We start from the raw sequence: 23,529 nt of genomic DNA on the forward strand, positions 1-23,529 counted from the left end.
TTTGCAATGCCTTTACTGTCTGTGCTTCATCTTTGCATATAACCATTATGCTTCTATCTTGCAATGTTTTGGCATACACAATGTCCCCTAGTTTGCTCTTTAATGCTTCACTTATCTTTAATGGGTTCCTTGATTCTGGTGATTCAAATGTAACGATGACCTTGTGTCCCTCATTTATTTTTATATCTTTCCTTATGCTTACCTCTTTATGACTATCTGAGTTTTGTTGATGTATTTTCTTCCTTTTTCTATTTACTAGACCATTTACTTTTACTTACTATTTACTTTTCCTATTTCATTCTACCTCCTTCTTCCATCCAATCAACTTCCTGCTCACTTCCTGATTCAACATCACTTCCTACCATCATCACTCCAGTCACAGTTCAGTGTTGCCCTTCCGCCTCCATGCATGAGAGCTGGCAACCAACTCTGATTAATCACCAGGGCTCCGCCCTAACGACTGCTTGATTGCCTGTGAGTGCGAAATCAACCTGTTCTGATTTATTAAGAGCATTTAAATAACACTGGCAGATGATTCAAAGTTAAGCTGTAAAGCATTTGAGCAGTGTGTTTTTTTTAAAAGTACTGTTGGGTTTTTGAAAGAAACCCTTGATTTCTGTCTAGTCTTGGATGATTACTCTTCATGGCTGTGAGAGAGATTTGTGTTTGGAAAGGGCTCATTTTAGCCCTTTTCCTCTTTGCTGTTGAAGGACAGAAAAAGACGTAAGTACCATGAGTTTTGAAGTGAACAGAAGGGGTCTAATGTCCATGCTGCTTTAGTCTTAAAGATGGCAAAATGACTCCAGTTTAGTTGCATGTTAATGTGCGTTAGTCAGTACTTTAGCCATCTAGTGCTCAAGTGATTAAATATAAATAAGATCCAACAGTTCAACTTTTCTTGTGCTCTTATTTTGACCATGGCAGCCCAGTGTTGCCAAATCTGTGGTATCCATGTGCATGTTTTTTTTTTCTGCATGCTTGTCCCATCCAGATAAGCAAACCCAACTACTTACAACTTCACCTGCCCACTCCAACCCACCCCCTGATGGAGAATCATTTTGGGCTAGTTTTGATCTGCAACCCTGTTAATCCAACATCTACATGTTCTGGCTTGATTCCTTTTTGGTCTCAACCTAAATTTTGTTTACACAGGTCATTCATGGTGACATTCCCTGCAGTGATTGAGTCTGGATCTGATGCCAAATTGTGTGCAACTCTTCTGAATCCACAAGAGCATCTCACCATGACGGTTTCTCTGCTTGATGGCAAAAATGGAATGACTGAACTTGTGAACGTGTGCTCTACGAAGCAATTTCACCGCTGCTTTGATTTCAAGGTCTGTTATTAGATGCATGTGGCTTTTTCATCTGGCTCGTTTGTTTACTGAATTTCTCTGCAGGCTCCTCGAGTTAATGGAGAATCCGTGCAGAATCTGAAGGTAGAAGTTCAAGGGAAGGTCTTTAGAGCGACCGAAGAGAGGAAAGTCATGTTTAAGTCTTACCTACCTTTGACCTTCATCCAAACAGACAAACCCATCTACAATCCAGGACAAACAGGTGAGCTGTGAATGAATCTTTGGATGAATCTTAAGCCATGCACACACTTAGTGATTGTAAGGCCAATTATGAATGTAAATTGACGCTTATGAGTTATGACTGATCACACTCAAATGCTTCCATTCAGAGCCAGTAGTGTTCAGTCTGCGATTACATTCGGTGTTCAAATTCCATGTGCAAGTATGTAAATCTGCTTCAGTCACAGAAAACGATCGCTGTATGTTAAGCACACCCTGCGTTCCAATGTCCATTACAATTCATCCTAAATAGTATGTGAGTTTACATTAAGAGTGTCCCAAAGCATAGTATGTTGAAAAGAGTATGCCAAAAGTCCCCGGATGGTCTATTTCCGGTAGATTTTCGAAGTGTGGATCCGTGCACACTATAAAGGCTAAGATTACCCACAACCCACTGCACATTGGATGAGGATACAGTTCAGAACTACAAACACAAGTAAAAAATGTTAAACTACAAAACATGGTGGATGCGCGCGATCGATGCTGAGAGGTTTGAGTGACTAATAATCAGTTCAACCTGATAGAAAATACATTTAATGTTATCCGTGTTATTTTTTTCATCTGGAAATGCCAATGTGGACTTTTATAAAGATCTGAGTCGCCATTAACTTTTAAATGCATCATCATGCATTGAGGAGAGTTCTCCACATGAGAGACCCGCGACTGCATATCAACGTGCTGCATTTCTCTCCGTTACGGTAGGAAATTAACTAAATGCAATGTGGAGGATGTAAGATGATTGACGGGCCAGTTTACGGTGGCTGGATGCGACAGAAAAGACTCGATTGTATGAGTAGGTGAATTGGGACACAGCAATGGTCTTAGAATGTTTTGGCTAGTCACTAAATGTGTGCCCAGAATTGGGTGTAGAAATTCAATTGCGCTATGAGTTATTGTTTTCAAGTGCATTATGCAACACGTATGTTGGTGTTTTCGCAGTGAATTTCAGAGTTGTCACCATGGATGTCAAATTTGTTCCTCTTGATCAGATGGTAAGGTCTAGCCATGAGCAAACCGTAAATTTTTATATTGCTACATCAATGTTTGTGCTCTTCAATTCTTTATTTCCCTTCTTTCAGTACAATCTGGTCGTGGTTGAGGTGAGTGTTCTGATGCAAGTGTTTTTAATGGAGCTTTTTGTACTTGATGTTTTTCTCTGAGCTGTTGTTTTTAATAGGACAATAATAATAACCGGATTGGTCAGTGGACCAATGTTTCCTCAACGGGGTGGATATTGCAGCTTTCGCACCTGTTGAACTCAGAGGCTCAGATAGGGATGTACACACTAAAGGCTTTTATTGGTGACCGAGAGATCTCCCAGGTTTTTGAGGTGAAAAAATATGGTAAGTTGATAACTGTGCAACAGTACAACATATCAGAGGTCTTAATCTGAAGGATTGTTTCTGGTTTAGTTTTACCCAAGTTTGACGTGACTGTGAACGCGTCAGAGACCTACAGTGTTGCAGATGTGGGACTAAAAGTTGAGGCTTGTGCCAAGTAAGTGAGGTTTTTATTTTCTTGTCTTGTATGTAGTCTATTCTTGATCTTGTGCTTTATCTCCCAGATACACATATGGCCAACCTGTACCTGGTCAAGCATTGGTGGAAGTGTGCCGTGATCCACTTCCATACGTTCCAGACGTGACCCGTCTGTGCCTGAGTAAAACCGCAAAGGTGTGTAACTCCTGCCTTACAGTGGAGGGTTTTTCTTCTGATTGTGCTTGGCTTAAACGTGACCCTGTTCTCCTACCAGATGAATGCCACTGGATGTGCCTCCTTTACCATCGAAACGTCAGTGTTTTTCAACACCAAATTTGAAAATGGTCTTCAAGATTTGTTTGTTGTGACTGTGAATGTCACTGAGGAGGGAACAGGTGAGCTATTGTCTAAACTGAACCAACAGTATGTGTATGGAGGATGTTGACTTGGTGCTTTTTTTTTATCAGATGTAGTAATGTCAAAATCTGCAACCGTGTCCATTACATTTGAAGTCGGCAAGGTCACATTTGTGGACCTCCCTGATTATATTGAACCTGGGTCAAAGATTAATGGAAAGGCAAGTAAAATTTTATCCCTTGTCATAACCTTCTCATTGGTTCCGTTTCCTAACCGAGATCTTTCCTGACAGATAACAGTGTCTCGTTTCGATGGGACTCCATTTGTGAAAAAAGCTGTGTATCTCCTTAATGGTAATGACAACAAACCGCTGCTAAATCTGACCACAGACCAGAAAGGACTGGCCACATTCTCTCTCAACACTGCTAATCTTCCTAAAGCAGATCTGAATCTGGTGGTATGATTTGCTCATTTGTGAAATGTAGACTTCTTTCAGTCAGTCTTGCAAAAACCCATTGCATTCATTGCTTCCCAGGCTAGTGCTACTCCAGGGCTTGTTTATGGTTCCAAATCACCATACTTCACTACAGATACGAGGATTGTTCGGCTTCTCCAACCTGATTCTCCCAACAACCCATCACTTAGTGAACTGACTATAGTGACGCTTGAGCAGCCACTCAAATGTGGTGCTACCTTTCCAGTGACTGTGAAATATTCCTTTGTTGGGGAGTCTGGTGACTACAGTGCTGATGTTGTCTATATGGTGAGTGAACGTGTAGTTGGTGGGCTTTATTTTTTTGTTGTCCATCTTCAACTTTCCTCTTCTGTCAGGTCTTGTCCAGAGGCGTGATCGTCCTCCATGGATTTAAGACCGTCAAAGTGAAGGCTTCTAATAAAGTCACAAGTGGCTCAGTGTCGTTCCAGCTGTCTGTTGGTGTTGATATGGCTCCAGCAGTGCAGATTCTGGTCTACTGTGTTCTGCCCAGTGAGAATGTAGTTGTTGGTAGTGCATCTTTTGACACGGAAGCATGTTTCCAAAACAAGGTATGTACACTAGCTATTTTTGGCTTCAAGTGGGGAATGGTGACGTGTCCTACAGCATGTGTTGCTCCTTGTTCCAGGTGTCTCTGCAGTTCTCTCCAGCTACAGCTGTTCCTGCTGAGAGAAACGTTTTGACGGTCTCTGCTCAAGCAGGATCTCTTTGTGGCCTCAGCGCTGTAGATCAAAGTGTCTGGATATTGGAGCCTGGAAGACGTCTGAGTCCTAAAATGGTATCAATTTGCAGCTGATTTAAAGTCCCCCTGTAGTAACACAGTTGGGCTTTAAATCCTTTAAATCCCTTAAGGCCTCTTTGATCACCATTGACACGACTACTTTTTCCAGTGAAAAGTACTTAATCCTTTAAAATGGCTTGAATGTACACCTTTGCCTCATTTAATATACACTGATCTATGACTATACTAATTATCCCTGCTTCCACTCACTCACACAAGCTCAGACAAGATCCACTCAGTCAAGTTACTGAGGTAAACTCTGCACGATGCCATCAGTTTTTACAATGTCCGATGCATAATGGTAATTTGATTAGCCTTTTGACTTGGCCATTTGATAATTGGATAATTTGATAATAGGGTAAACAATTGATACCCTTAGAAATGCTTCGAACAGCTCGGAACGTCGGTGGAGATGCATAGTTCATGACATTTGTAATATGCATCATACACCCGCCATATTGCTAAATCTACATGACTTTTCATATCAATGGGAAAAATATATCAGGATAACATTTAAGACCCCTTGGTTGCAAGGTAGTTTGAAACATTACTGAAACCTCAGTAATTTCAGACAGTCTAGTTTACTATTTTAAGGATGTTAAAACCCCAGATAGACATGAACAAGTTCCTTACCTTTTGACACAGGGGTCTTTAAATTCTTACTGGACTTGACTGACCTTCAGGTTCAGCTTTAGAATGAAGAATCCTGATTGATCGATTGGACACAATTTGTTGTGATTTATACTTAAACTTCCCACTTGAACCTCCTAACTCTTCCATCCAGATAGTGGAATTCTTTTTACTTTTTCTATTATGTGATCCTTATTTATTTTTTTGTATTCGGTTCTTCATGTAAAGCACTTTGAATTACCATGGTGTACGAATTATGCCTTGTAGCAGCTCTAGTGTACTCTGTGACTAATATACCAACAACTAATGCGATGTAATGCATTTAGTTCAAGACTCCAGGAACCTGACATTATCTTATTTTTGTCCCTTTTCCCCCTGGTACCAGGTGTTTGACTTGCTCCCAGTGCGATCACTATCGGGTTACCCATACAGTGTTGAGGATGAGCAGGAGTGTACTTTTCGACCCCGTCGAGCTGCTCGTGCACATTCTGACTTCATTCTTCCTCCAAATCGTGGCCCTTTTGTTCCTACAAATAAAGCTTACACAACCTTCAAGGTACAAAGCCATTTATGACCATGTAGTCACTGAGGAATATGCAGTCACTGACTTGAACTTGGGCTTGTTTTGATTGTTACCATGACAGAGCCTGGGAATGAAGGTCGCAACAAATCTCGCTGTACGAGCCCCTCCGTGCTGGTGGCATCGGCCCGGCTTACCAATGGGTTGGTTTATGAAGTTTCATTAAGTAAAATGTATTTCCTTTTGACCTGTCCTTGAGTTATGGGCTGTATTCCAATTTCTTTGCATCTATTAGCATAAGATTAACACCACACAATTTGTATATAGTGCATGCAGAAAGTAAGAACTTGTATTTCAGTCAACTAACTGTAGTTCTTTTAGCCTTTGAAAAGCTTGAAGCCCCTGACATGATGGCTGCTGCTCCTGCTCCTCCAGAAGCCAGAAGTGGAGACATGCGCTCTGTTAAAGTAACTGTCAGATCTTACTTTCCAGAAACCTGGATCTGGCAGCTTGTTCAAGTGGGGTTAGTGAAGAATCTGTTGCATCTGGTTTAGTTCTTCTGTTCCCCTTATTTCTCTCTCCTGTACTTTAGAGCTACTGGATCCACACAAGTTCCCCTCACGGTTCCTGACACGATCACCACATGGGAGACAGAGGCGTTCTGTCTGTCCTCTAAAGGTCTCGGTCTGGCTCCTCCTGCTCAGCTGACGGTCTTCCAGCCCTTCTTCCTAGAGCTCTCCCTGCCATACTCCATTATCCGTGGGGAGACTTTTGAGCTGAAGGCCACGGTCTTCAGTTACCTGTCATCATGCATCATGGTCAGTCATGGTCAATTTTTTTTATTTTTTTTAAACCCTTAAATGCATACCTCGGGTCTTTTGTGACCCGGGACATCATTCACTACCCTCCTCGTTCATTTTTTAAAGTTAGACAACCTTCTTGGTATTCCTCAATTCATTATAAAGAATATAACAAGAGAAAAATCATAAAAGAGTGCCTATTTTTGTATTCACTTTTTGTAAAAATTGTATAGGGTCGCAAATGACCCGAGGCGTGTATGAGTGTACATATATTTTTCTGCACAACAATATTTGAATCTTAGATGACGGAATAAGTGCAACTCACCTTTATTCCACAAGGTGGCAATGTCTGATACACAATGCTGAAGTGACGACTCATTCAGACAGAAAACGAAATAATAACATGAAATGGCTTGGTGATTTACTGCAGAGTAAGTACTGAACGCCATGAAATAGGACTGTAACTGTTACTGGATGAATCTGGTGAAGCTGTTAGTGATAGAAATATTGACTTTGAAGATGTTGAAAATGAAATAGTTTTGAGAATACGTTTGAGATCGCGAATGGGCTTGTATTCGTGACCTGAAACACAAAACTAGCCTATTTGCTGGATGTACTGGGAAATGAGCTCTGACAAGGACAGTGGTGATGGCATAAAACATCTGCTCAGAATGAGCCCTTTCAAGCTCCAAAAGGTAACAAAATATGCTTTGATATTAGAGTAACAATTCCAGAAGAATAAAATAGAGGAGTTTTATATTATCGCGACAGGTAGCGATCCTTCCATGTTAGATACATATTCCGGTCTTTATCGACCCGGAACTATAAGACTGATTGGCGAAACAGTTGTGCATTTAAGGGTTAATTAGGGGTGCAACTTAGCCTGACTTCGTCATACTCGTATTCTAGGCAGAATATGCGTCTGATACTGCTCCACTGCACTTGAATTATGGGGCGTGTCTTAACCGAACCAGTAAAAAAAAAAACTCTGCACTCAATTGGATAGACCTACAACAAATCAGAGCAACGCAGTAAGTGACGCATGTTGAACTTGTACTTAAACCTTTGCCGAATGTGTTTGCAGTCCTTGCAACGGGATCTTTCCCATCGACAAATGCCTTGATTGCGGTTCTTTGTTCGTCTTTTAAAATTAATGCGCTGTCGATTTTTCTTATTACAGATGTGATAGCGGAATCTAAACCTCTTACTTCTCCAGATGCAGTCATTGTTGGTGAAAACCAATTCAACCCAAGCGGTCTTTGATGACGTGGGTGGTTACGTAACCGCAGATAGCCTGTCCATCATTGATTTAAAGCCCGCCGCGGCAATTTGATTGGCTCTGCCTTCTGGGAGCCGAGCATATTTACTCCACAATGGATCGAGTCCAGACCGAACTTCCCGTCCAAAAAAATGTTGTGGGTGTGGTTCGGGCCTGCACCCAGGCTAGGTGCAACTATGAATTTTAGCCAATACCAAAATCCTGGCCTTCTAATCATCCCCATTTACTGATTGGCTTCATCACGGTCTCCACCAATAAGCTGTGTGGTGGGTGAACGGGGGCAATATGGCTGTCGTTGCATCCCACTGGATGTTGCACATTGGTTAAGGAGATTTTTCCCCTGTCCATATGTAATGCACTTTGTTACGTTTCTATAGCGCTTTTCTGGGTACTCAAATTGTTAAACTATAATGCTATGCATCCGACCGTCCCAATCATGGCTTTTAGTGAGATGCTGTTTGGGCATGAGTGCTGAAGAGCTGAATGAGTACCAGGAATCTGAAGCTCTTTTCTAGTGGCTTTTACTCTATGACTATTAATCTCATGACAAGTTTAATGTCACGTTTGTAATATAAATAGCCAATCACTACAAAATGATGCAAGTGTATAAGCAAATTCGACTGTTCTGGATGCACTCCCCACAAAGACCCGCTAAAACGCATTGGCAAGTCAGTTTTAGTACAATAGTGTTCTATGCATCACTGTCCCAATCATGGTTATTACTACGCACTAAACTATTACATCTTGGAATAGCACAACACTGAATGAACAAGTGAACTTGATTGTGCTAGTCATGATGACGTACCTCTGTGGGTTTTTATCGGATCAATAACAAATCTATTTTCCATTTATTAGCACTGTGCATCCCTACTTAATGGCTATGTATAGAGAAGGTAATGGGTCTTTTGCTCCATGTACTGTTTCATTGGCAGGTTAAAGTAACTCCAGCTTCATCCACGGCCTTCACTCTCGGAGCATCTAAGGGGCCATATTCATCTTGTCTCTGTGCTAATGGGAGAAAGACCTTTAAATGGATTCTCACAGCTTCTGTCCTTGGTCAGTTTTGGACTGTCTCTAGTTTTAAAGTGCAAGTGTTACGTCTTGGTTGCTAACTGTCCATCACTGCAGGACCTGTCAATGTGACAGTCAATGCTTCAGCTGAACCGTCCCGTACTCGATGTGGAACTGAGACTGTGACTGTGCCAAAAAGGGGACGTGTTGATGTAGTCACTCGAAGTCTACTCGTCCTGGTGAGTGTTAACCAGCCACCTTGAGTTTGATCATGGAGATCATGCGGTTACTGATGTGGTGTTACTGCTTTCTTTTAGGCTGAAGGAGTTGAGAGGACAAGTGCCCAGAGTTGGTTATTGTGCCCAAAGGGTTTGTTTGCAATCAATGTTTCTCAAACACTTCTTGTACAGCCAAACATTAGCCTAATGCTCAATGCTAATCTGTTCTATTTGGCTGGCAGGAAATGTTCTTTCTGAAGATGTGACTCTGACGTTTCCAACAAATGTGGTTCAGGGATCAGCCAGATGCTCAGTTTCAGTCCTTGGTAAAGCATTTTCACGGAGAATACTGTTACGTTTTCCAGAATAACTTGTTTCTGATGTGGGTTTTATGCTTGACCTCTTATAGGGGACATAATGGGTCGTGCACTGAAGAATCTGGATAAGTTACTACAGATGCCGTATGGCTGTGGAGAACAGAATATGATTGTTCTTGCTCCCAATATTTACATCTTGCTGTACCTGGAAGTCACTGGTCAACTCACCACAGCCATCCGAGAGACCGCCATTGGCTACCTTCGAAGCGGTATGGATGACCAAATCCTCTTTATATAAATAAAATAAAAAATAAATAAAGACTAAATTCCAAGGCAGTTTAGTCCTGGGGCCCATTTCATAAACCGAGTATACCAAATAACACAGGCTGATTTCAGTAAATCTGATTGTCAGTTGATTTGGTTCAAAATGATCAAACAAACTGATAAGCTTAGCTTATTTGGCAAACTTGTTTTATGAAACGGGCCCCTGCTCTTGCCTCATACAATCCCTTCCTGACCAATTTACATGTAGCTTTTGACCTGAACAGGATACCAAAGACAATTGAACTACAGGCACAACGATGGCTCATTCAGCACATTTGGTTATGATGAATCGAATACATGGTAAGTTTGACAGTTTTTCTCATGTAATCTGTCATGACACCAGCAGTTTGTAATTGTCAGTTTGTCAACTCCATGGCCAGGTTGACTGCCTTTGTCGTGAGGACTTTTGGTCTAGCCAGGCAATTTATCTTCATTGATCCACAAGTCCTGCAGAGTGCAAAGGATTGGTTGATCAGCAAGCAGGGTTCAGATGGTTGTTTCATTCAGCAGGGAACTCTGCACCACTATGACATGAAGGTGCATTACTTGTCTTAAATGCCCTATAACCAATTGGCTTGGTGCGGAGTTCCTGTAAATCAATTTGTGTGTGGGTTGGTTTTTTTTTTTTTTTTTTTTAGGGTGGCGTTGGGGACAGTGTGACCATGACCGCCTACGTTGTTGTATCACTGCTTGAACTAGGCATCCCTGTCACGGTAAGGGCATCTCTAGTTGATGTATGAGCAGCTTGTGGATAACCTTCCTGTTCAGGCTGTCATAATCTCCTTTTTTTTTTTTTTTTTTTTTTTTTTTTTCTTAGGATCCTGTCATCACCAATGCTCTGTCATGCTTGAGGCCTGTCGTTGGTAACCTGGGAAATACTTACGCCACTGCTCTGCTGGCCTACTCCTTTAGTCTTGCTGGAGAGGCCAGCACTCGATCACAGCTTCTAAATGCCTTGAACAACAATGCCATTTCTGAAGGTGAAATTTCACTTGCCTCCTGATGTTGCTTCATCAGGTTTTGTCATCAACTTGCTCTCCTCTGTCTTGCCTTTTAGGCACTAAGCTCCATTGGTCTCAGACTTCATCTGGTGATACTCTGGCGGTGGAGATCAGCTCTTATGTGCTTTTAGCGGTTCTCACTGAACAGCCTCTCTCAACAGCAACTCTTGGCTATGCTAACCGCATTGTCAACTGGCTCGTGATCCAGCAGAATCCCTACGGAGGCTTCTCCTCCACCCAGGTACCTCCAATGGCCAAACATGAGGTCAATCATTTATGAGTGGAGTTTTTGATCTGGTGCTTGTTTTTAGGACACTGTGGTGGCTCTTCATGCCCTGTCTGTGTATGCTGCTAAAGTGTTCAGCTTGGACGGCTCCAGCACTGTTACTGTACAGTCCTCTGTGGCAGGAGGAGAGTCTTATAGCTTCACCGTGAATCGGGACAACAGGCTGCTGTTTCAGGAGATTCCGCTGAAGAACGTTCCTGGCAAATATAGTGTTAAAGTGTCAGGATCTTCCTGTGTGTCTGTGCAGGTCTGTATCTTCATCCCCCTCAATTTCTGTGTTCGGGCTGATTACAGAGCTCTGAGCCCTCTCCCCGGATGGCACGCCAAATGTTTACCAATTTACCTGACTTGTAAGTGAACTCGTGAATTATCATTTGCTCTGAACTACTGTAGGTTGCATGTTTCTACAACATCCCAACACCCGTTAAAGTCCCCAAAACGCTGAGTGTCGAAGCAAAGGTGAAGGCAGACTGCCAACCACTGGGAGTCAATCTCATTTTGAGCTTCACTGTGATGTAAGAATAGTTTTGGCTTTGTCCTGAAACCAGCTCATGTTTGACTCCTACAAAAGGAACAGGAGCAAGAACAGCTTGACTAAACCCCTTTATTCCTTTTATCACCCTCATTCAGGTACAATGGTGCAAAAGCAAGCACTAACATGGTTATTGTAGACATTAAGCTCCTGTCTGGCTTTACGGCAGATACGTCACTGGTTCGTATGTTGAAGCCAATCAGACTTTCTGAATCTTAAAGCATCTTGGGATGTAACTTATGTAAACGATGGTCTTTTTTTTTCCCCTCAGCTGGGGTCTTCACCCCAAACATTTGCCCCACTAGTGGAGCGGGTTGATGCTGGAGATGATGGTGTTCTAGTGTATCTGAAAGAGGTGAGACTGTATATTGGGGTATTCAGGAGCTGCCATCTTGAGTGCTGTCTATGTACTAATCTTTTCCATCTCTTAGGTTCCCAAAGGCGTCCCCATGACTTACTCTTTGACGCTGAATCAGGTTCTTGCAGTGAATGATCTCAAGCCAGCGGTCATCAAGGTTTATGACTACTATCAGACAAGTATGCTTGTGCCTTTTTAATAAGGTTTTGCTCTTGCTAAATTCACTGAATATGATCCAGCACATTTCCTGTCCCTCTTTTAGGTGATGCATTTGAGACAACCTACATCTTCTCCTGTCCAATATGCCTGCATTGAATAAAATCCATTTTATAAGTCTTTGGTTTTTTTGTTTTTTCAATTGCAAAGTTCTTCAGTTCTTAGGCAGTGGCTGCCTTTAACTGGTTGAGCTTTCACTTATTGACGTTAAACCCAAATTAACTAAATACTCCTGCAGCTGTAGTGGATTTCTCAAAGGTGCTTTTTCAAACATTATGCAGAGTAATTGCCTAATCTGTGTAAATAAGGTTATAATTCATAGTTTGGACGGAAAATGGGTTGAAACTAGGATGCACTTTGCAGGTGACATTCACTCAAATTTACAAAGCTTACTTGGTTATAGACCAATATCTAAATATAGCTAATTTAGCAATACCAAACCAAGAGGAAATGTACAAATACTGGATTGTTTAGTGTGGTCACTCAATGTTCAATTTACCTTCTCATACTTAATTTCTCAGTGTAGATAACTGCATCTTCTAAAATGACAACAGCCTAAAGCTACTGCTGTTCATTTAAGAATAGTCACCTGCTTTTTGGTAACTTTAAGGATTAAGTTATTCAAGCATCAGATGGCTGTTAATGCAGTGATGGGGGCATTACATTTCTAAAATACTCCAACCAATAGGCTTGGTGTTAGACCATTGTTCTAAATCAGTGTTGTAGTGGAGTTGATGTGACTAACTGCCTACATTGTTGAACTGCTAGCTGTCCCCATCAGACATTCAAGTCTGTGACAAGCACAAACTTTTTTTTTATTGGTGTAATAATGAAGCGGTCCTACATCTCAGTTTTGTGCTTGGAAAACGGCTACATGCCAAAATGTATAGGCCTGAATGCGTGTTTGCAGTCAGTGGGATATTTCCACCGGTCTCTCTGCGAGCACGACGGTTACTGTACGAACTTTAGTGCTACTGATGTCCTCGTCATCCTCAAACAGCGAGACACTGACTGACGGTGCGTTGGCACGAAGTGAACGGGGATGAGCGAGCTTTTTCAGTTCACACACGTGTCCTTTGCAGAAGTTTCTCGTCAAAAAACCTGATGCACAAATTCTCCTTCCCCTTCATATGTCACAATTTAAAATGTACGCTTAACTTTTGCAGTTTAAACTTTGCATCTCACATACTGTATTTCAATGGGGCATCTTGCTTTTTTTTTTTTTTAATTAACCAAACTTTAACAACATATAGGCAGATACCTCCAGTGCAGTTGATGATGCTATGAAGTGAAACGCTAAAGGGAGTGAGGATATCATTTCACTTATTTATCAAGGACAATGCACAGAAAAACATTAATCCCAAGTAGAGAGAAGATGCTCTGTACCAGATTTAGCTATTAGCTAATTTCTATGTAGTCCTTGGGTAGGTCACTAGATGAACAATAAAAAATAAATAAAAAAATCTAGCATACACAAGTTTCATAAAAACAATACTGTCTAAAGTTACCATGAGCACTTTAGTTCAGCAATAACAGTTAAATTAAATTCATCAGTAAGACTCCCCACTAAAAATACACAATTTCAATTCAACAATAACACTAGCTACTAAAATAAGTCAAGTCACCTCTATTTATATAGCGCTTTTTACAATGCAGATTGTATCAAAGCAGCTTTACATTGATAACTGGTACATAATTTTTGCTCTTCAAGAATAGTGTCAATGCAGGCAGATCAAAGCACTGTTGAATAAATGTCAAGAAAACTGTTGAATATCAAATGTCAAGTCAAATGTCAAGTGTCCCCAACTAAGCAAATATAGTTAAAATTCTAACAATATATTCTCTGTGTCCAGCTCTTATTTGATAAATGATAATATTGACAATGTTAATGTTGACATGTCTGTTTGCTCAATAGCCATTGTTTTAACCAATATGAAAAAGTATGAAAAACTTCCTGTTTCGTGATGATAATAGCATGCTTTAACATTCAGATAAGTGTTGCTAGCATAATTTAGAATGTTTGTAACATGTTTAGCACTGTATAATTTAGTATGTTGCATCACAGTGTTAAAGGATTAGTCCACTTTTAAATAAACTTTTCCTGATAATTTACTCACGCCCATGTCATCCAAGATGTCCGTGTCTTTCTTTCTTCAGTCGAAAAGAAATTAAAGTTTTTGATGAAAACATTCCAGGATTTTTTTTTTTTTTTTTCATATAGTGGGGTTCAATGGGCACCAAACAGTTGAAGGTCAAAATTAGTTTCACTGCAGCTTCAAATTGTTTTACACAATCCCAGATGAATAAAGGTCTCATCTAGTAAAACCATTGCTCATTTTCTGAATTTCTTTTTTAAATTATATATATGTATATATATATATATATATATGTATATATATATATATATATATATATATATATATATAATAGGGATGTCCAGATTCGATCACGTGATCGGAAATCGGGCCCGATCACGTGGTTTCAGACTCGATCGGAATCGGACGTTACCTCCCGATCAGGACTCGGATATGTATTAGGGGTGCAACGGTTCTCCACTTACGGTTCGGTACGCACTTGCACCGTGGTCCATTTCGAATGATGACGCATCTATTGGTTAATATGGTTTGTTTAAAATAGCAACGTGGAAAACAGACAGAGTTCAGATAATGTATGTTTCAGTCGATGGATGCGCAAAACGTTACAACAACGATAATCAAAAAGCGTGGACAAAACAGTCACTCTTTGTAAACTGTTAACAGCGAGTGCCGTGTGCTCTAATGTCCAGTCGTCGTCATCACACGGGTGTTGATAGCGCGCGAGCACAGGTCAGACCTGAACAGCACACGTTGCTATCTGTGTTTAAACTAAACTCATTTAAGCCTTGCTGATTTAAACCTTCAAGAACAAGATGCGAAAGAGAACTCGCACGCGCTGTGAGAAGAGTTGTGTGCGCTCATCCGAAGCGCGCACACGCTTATTCCAGTCAGCGCGAAAATACTGACTTCTCTTTCACGTCTTGCGCTTCAGCGGACAAATTCATACAGAAATGATGCCAACATGCCCGTCTTAGCGAGTATCCTAGCAAACATAGTCGGTTATGTCTTAAGTGAACGTATATTAGTCGAGAAAGACAGCGCATGTGATATGTACTGGATTGTGCATGTCTTAAAGGGAAAACAACTATTCCTGCTGCCTGTATTTAATGTTAAATCAAACAACAAAAAACAAAGAAATCCCTCACTGCTCTTGACTGAATAGTTTTTGTAAATTCAATAATAATTCATCTTTATTTATTTTATACAGTAAAGATAATATGCAGAGATATTTTATATTTGATTACTTTATCCATTTTCTGTATGTGAAAACTACTGTAAGATACCTGAAAAGCACTGTTTTTTTCGCTCTTCTTTATTCTTTTTTATGTATTATAGAAGTATCAGATCGGGACACGGTATCGGTAGATACTCAAAATCAAATGACTCGGACTCGAGGGCAAAAAAACGTGATCGGGACATCCCTAAATAAAAATGATATATATAAGTTTTAACCATAAATGCGCATCTTGAACTATCCCTGCGTCCCAATGCCCGTACTGTCCATCCTAAATAGTATGTGAGATTAAAAAGCATAGTATGTTGAAAAGAGTATGCCAAAAGTCCCCGGATGGTCTACACTAGATTTTCGAAGTGTGGATATGTGCACACTATAGGCTAATATTGCCCACAACCCATTTCGCTTTGGACGAGGATTCAGTTCAGAACTACAAACACGAGTAAAAAGTGTTAAAAAACTACAAAACATGGCGGATATGCGCGACCGACGCTAAGATCTTCTGAGTGACTAATAATCAGTTCAACCTAATAGAAAATATATATTTAATGTTATCTGTGTTATTTTTCATCTGCAAATACCAATGTGGACTTTTATAAAGATCCGATTGGCCATTGACATTTAAATGCATCATTATGCATTAATATGAGGAGAGTTCTCCACATGAAAGACTCGCGACTTCAGATCAACGTGCTGCATTTCTCTCCGATACGGTAGGAAATTAGCTAAATGAAATGTGGAGGATGTAAGATGATTGACAGGGCAGTTTACAGTGACTGGATGCGACAGAGAGAAAAGACGCAACTGTATGACGTGATAGTATGTCCCAAAGCTTGTCTACTCTTTTGCTACACACTCAAAAGTAAGTACTTTTTGTTCATAGAAAGAGTACATACTTTTAGGGCGTAGTATAAGTAGGCGAATTGGGACGCAGCAATGCTCTCTTCTTCTTCTTCTTCTTCTTCTCTATTAGAATTCTGGCAGTGTAGACACTGCTAAGTGTATTACTGCCCTCCACAGGTTAAAGTTTGAACTAACTGATATATACTATTGCAAAACTGACAATGAATGAATTCATTAATGCGACTGAAAGCCACCATCAGTGGAAGCAGCAATAACAAATATAATTTGCTGACATTTATTCATATCATGTCATGTCATGTCAACTAAATGATATTCCGATCCTCAAATATGTGTAAGTGAGTGTGCTTTGTCGTTTTAAAACCTTTATAAATGATCTTTATCTTGATCTATAATGCGAGATGGGCGCCGCCATCTTAGTTTGCGCTGCAGTTCACAAGAGTCCTGTCAGGCGGATTTACAGCAGGTGAATTCATTAATTTCTCACGAAATATATGCAAGTAAGTGGCTGGTGAACTGGAAGAATAATAGAGTAAACTTTATAGTTACTTAGGCCCATTATGTGGGGCTGCAGTGAAACTAATTTTGACCTTCAACTGTTTGGTGCACATTGAAGTCTACTATAAGGAAAAAATCCTGGAATGTTTTCATCAAAAACTTTAATTTCTTTTCGACTGAAGAAAGAAGGACATGAACATCTTGGACGACATGGGGGGTGAGTAAATTATCAGGAAAAGTTTATTTAAAAGTGGACTAATCCTTTAAAGAAGCACCACAATTTTAAAATAGTGTCTTTTGTTAGTTACACAGGAACCTCTGAACAGACAAGTATATTTTAAAATGCAAAGTACTGAAAATAATAATAAAAAAAGCTGTAAACGCTGGCATTTTTTGCAAGACTATAAGTGTGTCCCATCGGGCAATCAAAAGTTCTACACACTTGCAGTCTTCACGTCCACTTACAGGCCAAATGCAGGAAATACGTCATACAAGTAGACGAGTGGTCAAGTGCAAAGACCGCAAGTGTGAGTATTTGGACATGGCTTCAGTCTTTGACTCAAATCCTTTCAGCATGTTCGGAACTACATACCTCTGTGATGAACATTAAGTCCAACTTGCGCTCTCGACTGACACAAAGACATCTAAATGACATTATGAGAGTGGCAACTACCCAAAAACTGGTCCCTGATGTTGATGCACTGGTTGAAGAAAAAAGATGTCAGGTTTCAGGAAGCATATTCAGAGTGAATGATTAATTGTCATTGACTTTAGCTAAGTAGGCCAAGTTTACTTATTGACATAAGTAGATTTTTTAGATTATATGAGAAGTTATTCCATTTCAGAGGAATTATTATATAAAGATGTTAAGGGCAGTTTTTCAAAATGTGCAGTAATGTGTGTGCAGTTTTCTTATATTGTGCCTTTATGGTTCACATTTAGTGCAATTGTGTGCACACAAAACAGTTTTCAGTGTTAATTTGAAATTTCTGATAACTTATTAAATGCAGTTTTTTTTTTTTTTTTTTGCTTTCTTTCAAAATGTATTTGTTGTTTGTGGTTAATATTCAATTAATTGTCAGTGCACTGCACAGGGTGTCATTTTTTCCAAGCAGGCCCTTAGCTTAAACTCATCACAGTGTTCCACTCAGAAACCAGTCTCAGGCACGCTCTGCGCGTTGTTTGAATTCTCCACTGTAATGCAATCTCATGCATACTGCGGCATTGGTTTGAACAAGCTCTTTTTCTTGAATAATGCAGAGGTATTCAGGGTCAGCTGGCATAGATTCATGCCTCAGCAGCCAGTCACACAATCCAGAGGCACACTGTAAAGTGAAGTCCATTATATGGAGAATAATCCTGGAATGTTTTCATCAAAACTTTCTTTTCAACTGAATATAGAAAGATATAAACATCTTGGATGACATGGGGGTGAGTAAATTATCAGGAAAATTTTAATTCTGAAGTGAACTAATCCTTTAAAACTGCAGTGAACGAAATACAGGCTGTGTCTGAAAACTGGAAAATGCTGCCTTCTGAGGACACATTTCAAGGAAGTAAGGCATCAAGGCACGTCTGAATCCAATGTTAGCTCCACTCTATGCCCTAATCCCTTCAAAGTCAGAGCTTCGAAGGGATGAAGGTGTAGGGGTCAAAAAAAACTCTTTTTTTGAACGCACTTCTGCGTCATCTTAACGAGACAATCAAGGAAGCGCCTTTGTCGCACATTTTGTGCGCTGGTTAACACCCCCAAAAACACGCATTTTGTTTAACGTTAGTTTATTTATTTATGTTAGCTAAATATAATGTATATTGTGTCAATGTATTTGAATCATTTGAATGAACCGATAAAGGGAGCTGTAAAGTTGAAGTACAATGTCATTTTGACCATGATAATGTACCAAATCTAACTCGTATAAACATTACAGTAGTATAGAAAAATACTATATTATACATTTGTAGGTAGGAAAATGTAACTTTTTTTTTAATCTTTATTAAATCTTTACGATATAAACAGTAGAACACACAAATAGTGTCATTAATACAGAAACAACAAATAATAGACAAGAGCAGAGCCAGGGGGAGTTTCAAATAAATACATTAAAGATAGAGCATAACTGAATGGTTTTAGCAGCCTTCTTATTTTTTGAATCATGGATGGAATTGATGTACTGTTCCGTCTCCTTACTAAAAGCAATAAAAGAAGGTTTAGAATTACTCAATTACTCAACTTTGTGAATATGATATTTCCCTCAAAAAAATGATCAATAGATTAATTAAGTATATTCTTTGTGTTTTTTACTCTTGTTATCATGGAAACTAAACAGTAAATTTTTCCGTAACAAAGAAAAATCATCAATAAGTTTAACAGTAATGTATCGGGACAGATCTTTCCAGAAAGTGATGGCATAGAGACATTGCCAGAACAGATGTACCATTGTTTCTGGACATATTCCACTAAAAGAACAGTTAACACATATGTCAAACTTAAACCTAAGGAGATAATGCTTAGCAGGATACCTATGTATGATTTTGAAAGAGACTTCTCTTACTTTATTCGTAAAGAGGTATTTGTAAGGAAGGTTCCATATATTCCCCCAATTCATGTTGTCAACAAAGTTAGACCAATAGGGAACAACATTAGGTGTGCTGGTGACATCTCTCTGGAATAAAGAGTGAATATTACGATTATTATTCCTCATTGTGGTTGCGAAACATAATTTACCAACTGAGGTCAACTTAGGGTCCAGATCTGGTAGGCAATCTGGTTTTCCAGCCCCTTTTAAGAGAGTTAAAATACCAAATGGGATGGCATCCATAACAATTGCAAACTCTCTTGGGGTGATTGGAATGCCAAATGTGTTAAGGAATTCAGAATAATTTAGCAATGATCCACTATCATTTATTAGTTGGGACACTAGAATTATGTTATTATTGAACCAAGTTTTATAGAATAAGGATTTATTCTTGAATTTAATAAGCCGATTATTCCAGATGAAGCCTATGTGACCTATGTGGGGAGAAACCTTAGAGAATATAATATAGTATAAAATCCCATGTAGATGTGGGATTTTTTAGAAATTGCTTTAATTTTAAAAGTATTATTAAGGGTTTTAAAATCAAGAATGTTTAGACCATCACATTCAAAGGTGTTCATGACAACAGATTTTTTCACATAATGCGTCTTGTTTTTCCTAATAAAATTGAAAAGTAAATTGTCAATTGAATTACAGAGCTTTTTTTTTTTTTTTTTTTTTGACAAACAAGGGGATAGCTGCATATGTAAGATGGGATAAACCTTCTGTCTTTGTCAACAATACTAGTCCTTTCAAGGATAAATCCCTTTGCAGCCATTGATTTAGCTTTTTCTTTGTCTTATCACTAATCATGTTCCGAAATTAAAGTTAGTGGTTCCTCCTCTGATATATCTGCAGGGTCCTTCTGGTACAAGGAAATTATTATAGAGACCACTCTTTCTTCCTCCAATTTACGATTTTTGGATAAGATACTACCATAATTCCTCAAATATTGGCCAGTTTTAAACATTAGAAGTTCACAATTGCTACCAAAAGCATCCTCGGACTTTGCTTTTTTCCAGAATTTCACTATTAGACTCGTTATGTCTGATTTTACTTCATCGTGTTGTAGAAGTGAACTGTTTACTTTCCAGTAAGCATTCCTACATCTTGTGAAGGGGGCAGAGTGCAAAGGGATAAAGATGGAGACTGCATTATGATCTGTTAATGGGGTTGTGATGATATTAACTGATATTTTCTCAATATTCAAATGATCAGAAACTAACCAATAATCCAATCGTGAGCGTCTGGTGGCACTTCTATTACTCCAAGTAAAAGCACTTATGTTAGGGTTGTTAAATCTCCATACATCAATAAAGTTAAATTTTTTCATAAATAATGTTAAGTTATCATTTACTGCAGTGGAAACACGTGGAGGCCAACAGTCAATATTGTAATCCAGAATCATGTTAAAATCCCCCCCATTACTATACCTGAATTTGGAAAGTTATTATGGGTGTTTAGTATATGCTTCTCTAAGGTTTCAAGCATTATGTCGTTCTCATGGTTAGAATTATAGCCATATATATTAATAACTATCAAAGTAAAGTTTTCAATGGTTAATACTTGAAAAATGACCTGATGTATCACTGACAGATAAAAGAATAGTCCCTGGAAAATTATATTGCAGAGTCGCAACACCAGCAGAGTGTTCAGACCCATGAGCCTGCCACAGATCATTCCCCGATTGGGATCTCCAAAATCTACCATCATCCGGAACTGAGTGTGACTCTTGAATGAAACAGAAATTAGATTTGTGCTGCTTGACAAACAAAAATAACGCCTTGCGTTTAACAATATTCCTTATCCCCCTGGCATTGAGAGTAATCATAGATAAAGACGTATTAACAACAACTGTTAGAACAATATAAGAGGTAAAATTTGGAAGAAATTAGACTTTAACCTTATGTGTAAGGAGCTGCACCAATTAACTTGAATAAAATGTGCATAGCAAAACTTAGTGAAACACTGAAAACTAAGGAGATACCTAGGTTCTCAGTCGACAACTTAATACATACCAGATATTAGCAACTAATAGACATAAAATGCTATACAGAGCATTGCAAATAATTGAACAGGATGTAATAGACGTTGTCTTGTGAACATATTCAGTTGAGTGTCATTAAAGAGCTCAACAACCTTTATAAAAATAGCTGAAAAATATAGTGTTTCTCAGAACAGATAGAAAAATATACACACAGTGAATAATGAGCATTTAGGATATTATAGCTTAACTCGACCTAAGGCACATATTGACAGTTGTGACATTTACCAAAATCAGGTATCTGGAAACAGCCCCTTTGGCAAAGGCTCGACCTCCAATGAAGTAAGCAGCTTTCCCTTGTTCTCGTGCTTTAGCCACCAGCGGCCACAGCTGCATCCTACGCTCTCTGACTGCTGAGGACAGGTCTTCGGCAAAACGTCGCTTGTTGTTTTGCAGGAAAGTGGACTTCTTTGCAGCCTTCCAGACAGCATCACGGTAAATACGAGCACTAAAATGTATAATTATCCCTCAAGGCTTGGTGGCACCTTTCTTCAGTTGGCCAAGACAGTGCACTGAGTCAATAACATCAGGACGTTTGGCCTTATGTTCCGGCAGGATGGACTGACAGATGTGTATAACCTCTTGACGGACGTTCTGGTCTTTGTTTTCAGCCACACGGAAGAGTCACAATTTCCACCGTCACAAATAGTTTTCCAGCTCAGTAATTCATTGTTCCAGTAGGCTCGTCTTTTTCTCTGCCACGCTGACTCGGTTATCAATGTGTGTCACTTTACCTTTCACTTCACTGATCTCAGTGCAGGCTCTTCTTTAGCCCCTCAATCTTCAGTGTGTTGTTGGAAATCATTTTCTCCGCACTCTTTTCCAGAGAGGCGATTCTCGTGGTGAAGATGACTGAGATTCTCTGCACAATACCTTCACTGTCTAGATCCACAGAGCGCTGCAACTTCATTTTTTTGGTGCAGGAGGTTTGGAGGGAGTTGTGGAAGGAGTTATGGGGAGAGGGGGGAAATCTGGGTCCCCGAGGGAGATCACAGGAACATCTGCCATGCAGTAGTCGTGTAGGTTGCTGACAAGCGGATAGTCTGTCGATACCTGAATGCTGCAGTAGTTGTGGGATGCTAGCTAGCGATGCTGTTAGCCGAGGTTTCTCCCCATGTGTGTCATTAAGAGGTGAGAATTCTATACGATACGTGCTTAAAAATAAGATGACATGGTGCACTTAACTCTGCATTTAGGTATCTCCAAAAATATACTTTACATAACTAGGAATCACTAATATGCAAGTCTGAAGGTGAACAGCTCCGAAACGTAAGTGCGATCACACCGCCATCTTGCCGGCGCCGCCTTGCATTCATTGAACTGAAGCCAAAACCAGGAAAATTGAACTCCAAGCCTCCTGCACCCATTCTGTGACGTCAAACAACTTTCCTGTGCAAAGGATCATGGGGGCCCGAAGTGTCCATCAGTTGTACCCTTCAAAATCCTTCATTCCGAAGGGCCCTTTGAAGTGACCAGTTTTGAGCACTTCGGTTTGGAACAACCCTTTAATATGGCGGCCATGATTATTTTCACTCTGAAGTGCCCTTCAGAGGGCGATATATCCCGTTTGGAATGCACTGTGTAACTGAAATTTGACGGTTGATGATGACGTAGAGCAAGAACACAAGGACGCAAGATGGCTGAAAAACTCATATTGAGAAACAGCCATATACTAAATAAAGCAAGGGTGTTGAGTTACATTCAAGCTATTATAAGGCATGAAGAATTTTAAAAAATACGTTTCAAAATGTCATTTTGATTGTCATACTGAGAAAAGCATGAGGTCCAGGACTGGATAAATAAACACTTCTTGCTTCATCAGGTTTCATTAGTGTGTCAAAGAATCCAAGAGTATCAACTAAAGACACATTCCATATTAAATTTTCTTATGTCACTTCTCAATCTTGCTTCTAGTTACTTACATTCTATACTCTTGATTCTCTTTCTCTAGTAGAAATACTGATGGTCCATGAAATGTCTTTGTTTTTCCTCTTGTAGCTTTTTCTCTTGATCTTTCTGACTCGTTGATTTAAGTGTGTTTCATAA

At 39.6% G+C, this 23,529-nt stretch overlaps 1 protein-coding gene across 1 annotated transcript; it reads left to right on the top strand.

The window, feature by feature from the left end:
- Positions 1-562: 562 nt before the first annotated feature.
- On the top strand, positions 563-12,291 carry LOC137008578 (alpha-2-macroglobulin-like). Its single transcript, XM_067370363.1, has 34 exons — positions 563-723; positions 1,153-1,336; positions 1,400-1,556; positions 2,513-2,565; positions 2,653-2,673; positions 2,751-2,916; positions 2,986-3,070; positions 3,138-3,246; positions 3,326-3,446; positions 3,519-3,628; positions 3,701-3,865; positions 3,944-4,171; positions 4,240-4,452; positions 4,530-4,679; positions 5,698-5,868; positions 5,957-6,035; positions 6,214-6,355; positions 6,425-6,650; positions 8,844-8,967; positions 9,040-9,161; positions 9,240-9,291; positions 9,383-9,466; positions 9,550-9,726; positions 10,006-10,081; positions 10,162-10,318; positions 10,420-10,494; positions 10,599-10,761; positions 10,839-11,023; positions 11,094-11,315; positions 11,462-11,583; positions 11,699-11,780; positions 11,872-11,955; positions 12,032-12,137; positions 12,221-12,291. Exons 1-34 carry the CDS (start codon positions 644-646, stop codon positions 12,271-12,273), a joined length of 4,344 nt encoding a protein of 1,447 aa, XP_067226464.1. The 5' UTR covers positions 563-643; the 3' UTR covers positions 12,274-12,291.
- The last annotated feature ends 11,238 nt before the right edge of the window (positions 12,292-23,529 follow it).

This window comes from Chanodichthys erythropterus, chromosome 3 (assembly GCF_024489055.1).
Source record: "Chanodichthys erythropterus isolate Z2021 chromosome 3, ASM2448905v1, whole genome shotgun sequence".
Lineage (NCBI taxonomy): Eukaryota > Metazoa > Chordata > Actinopteri > Cypriniformes > Xenocyprididae > Chanodichthys > Chanodichthys erythropterus.

Coding starts and splice junctions, on each gene's coding strand:
- LOC137008578 (XM_067370363.1), top strand. CDS start 644: ATGGCTGTGAGAGAGATTTGTGTTTGGAAAGGGCTCATTTTAGCCCTT. Junction 9,727..10,005: donor CATTGGCTACCTTCGAAGCG/GTATGGATGACC, acceptor TGACCTGAACAG/GATACCAAAGACAATTGAAC. Junction 11,781..11,871: donor TTACGGCAGATACGTCACTG/GTTCGTATGTTG, acceptor TTTTCCCCTCAG/CTGGGGTCTTCACCCCAAAC.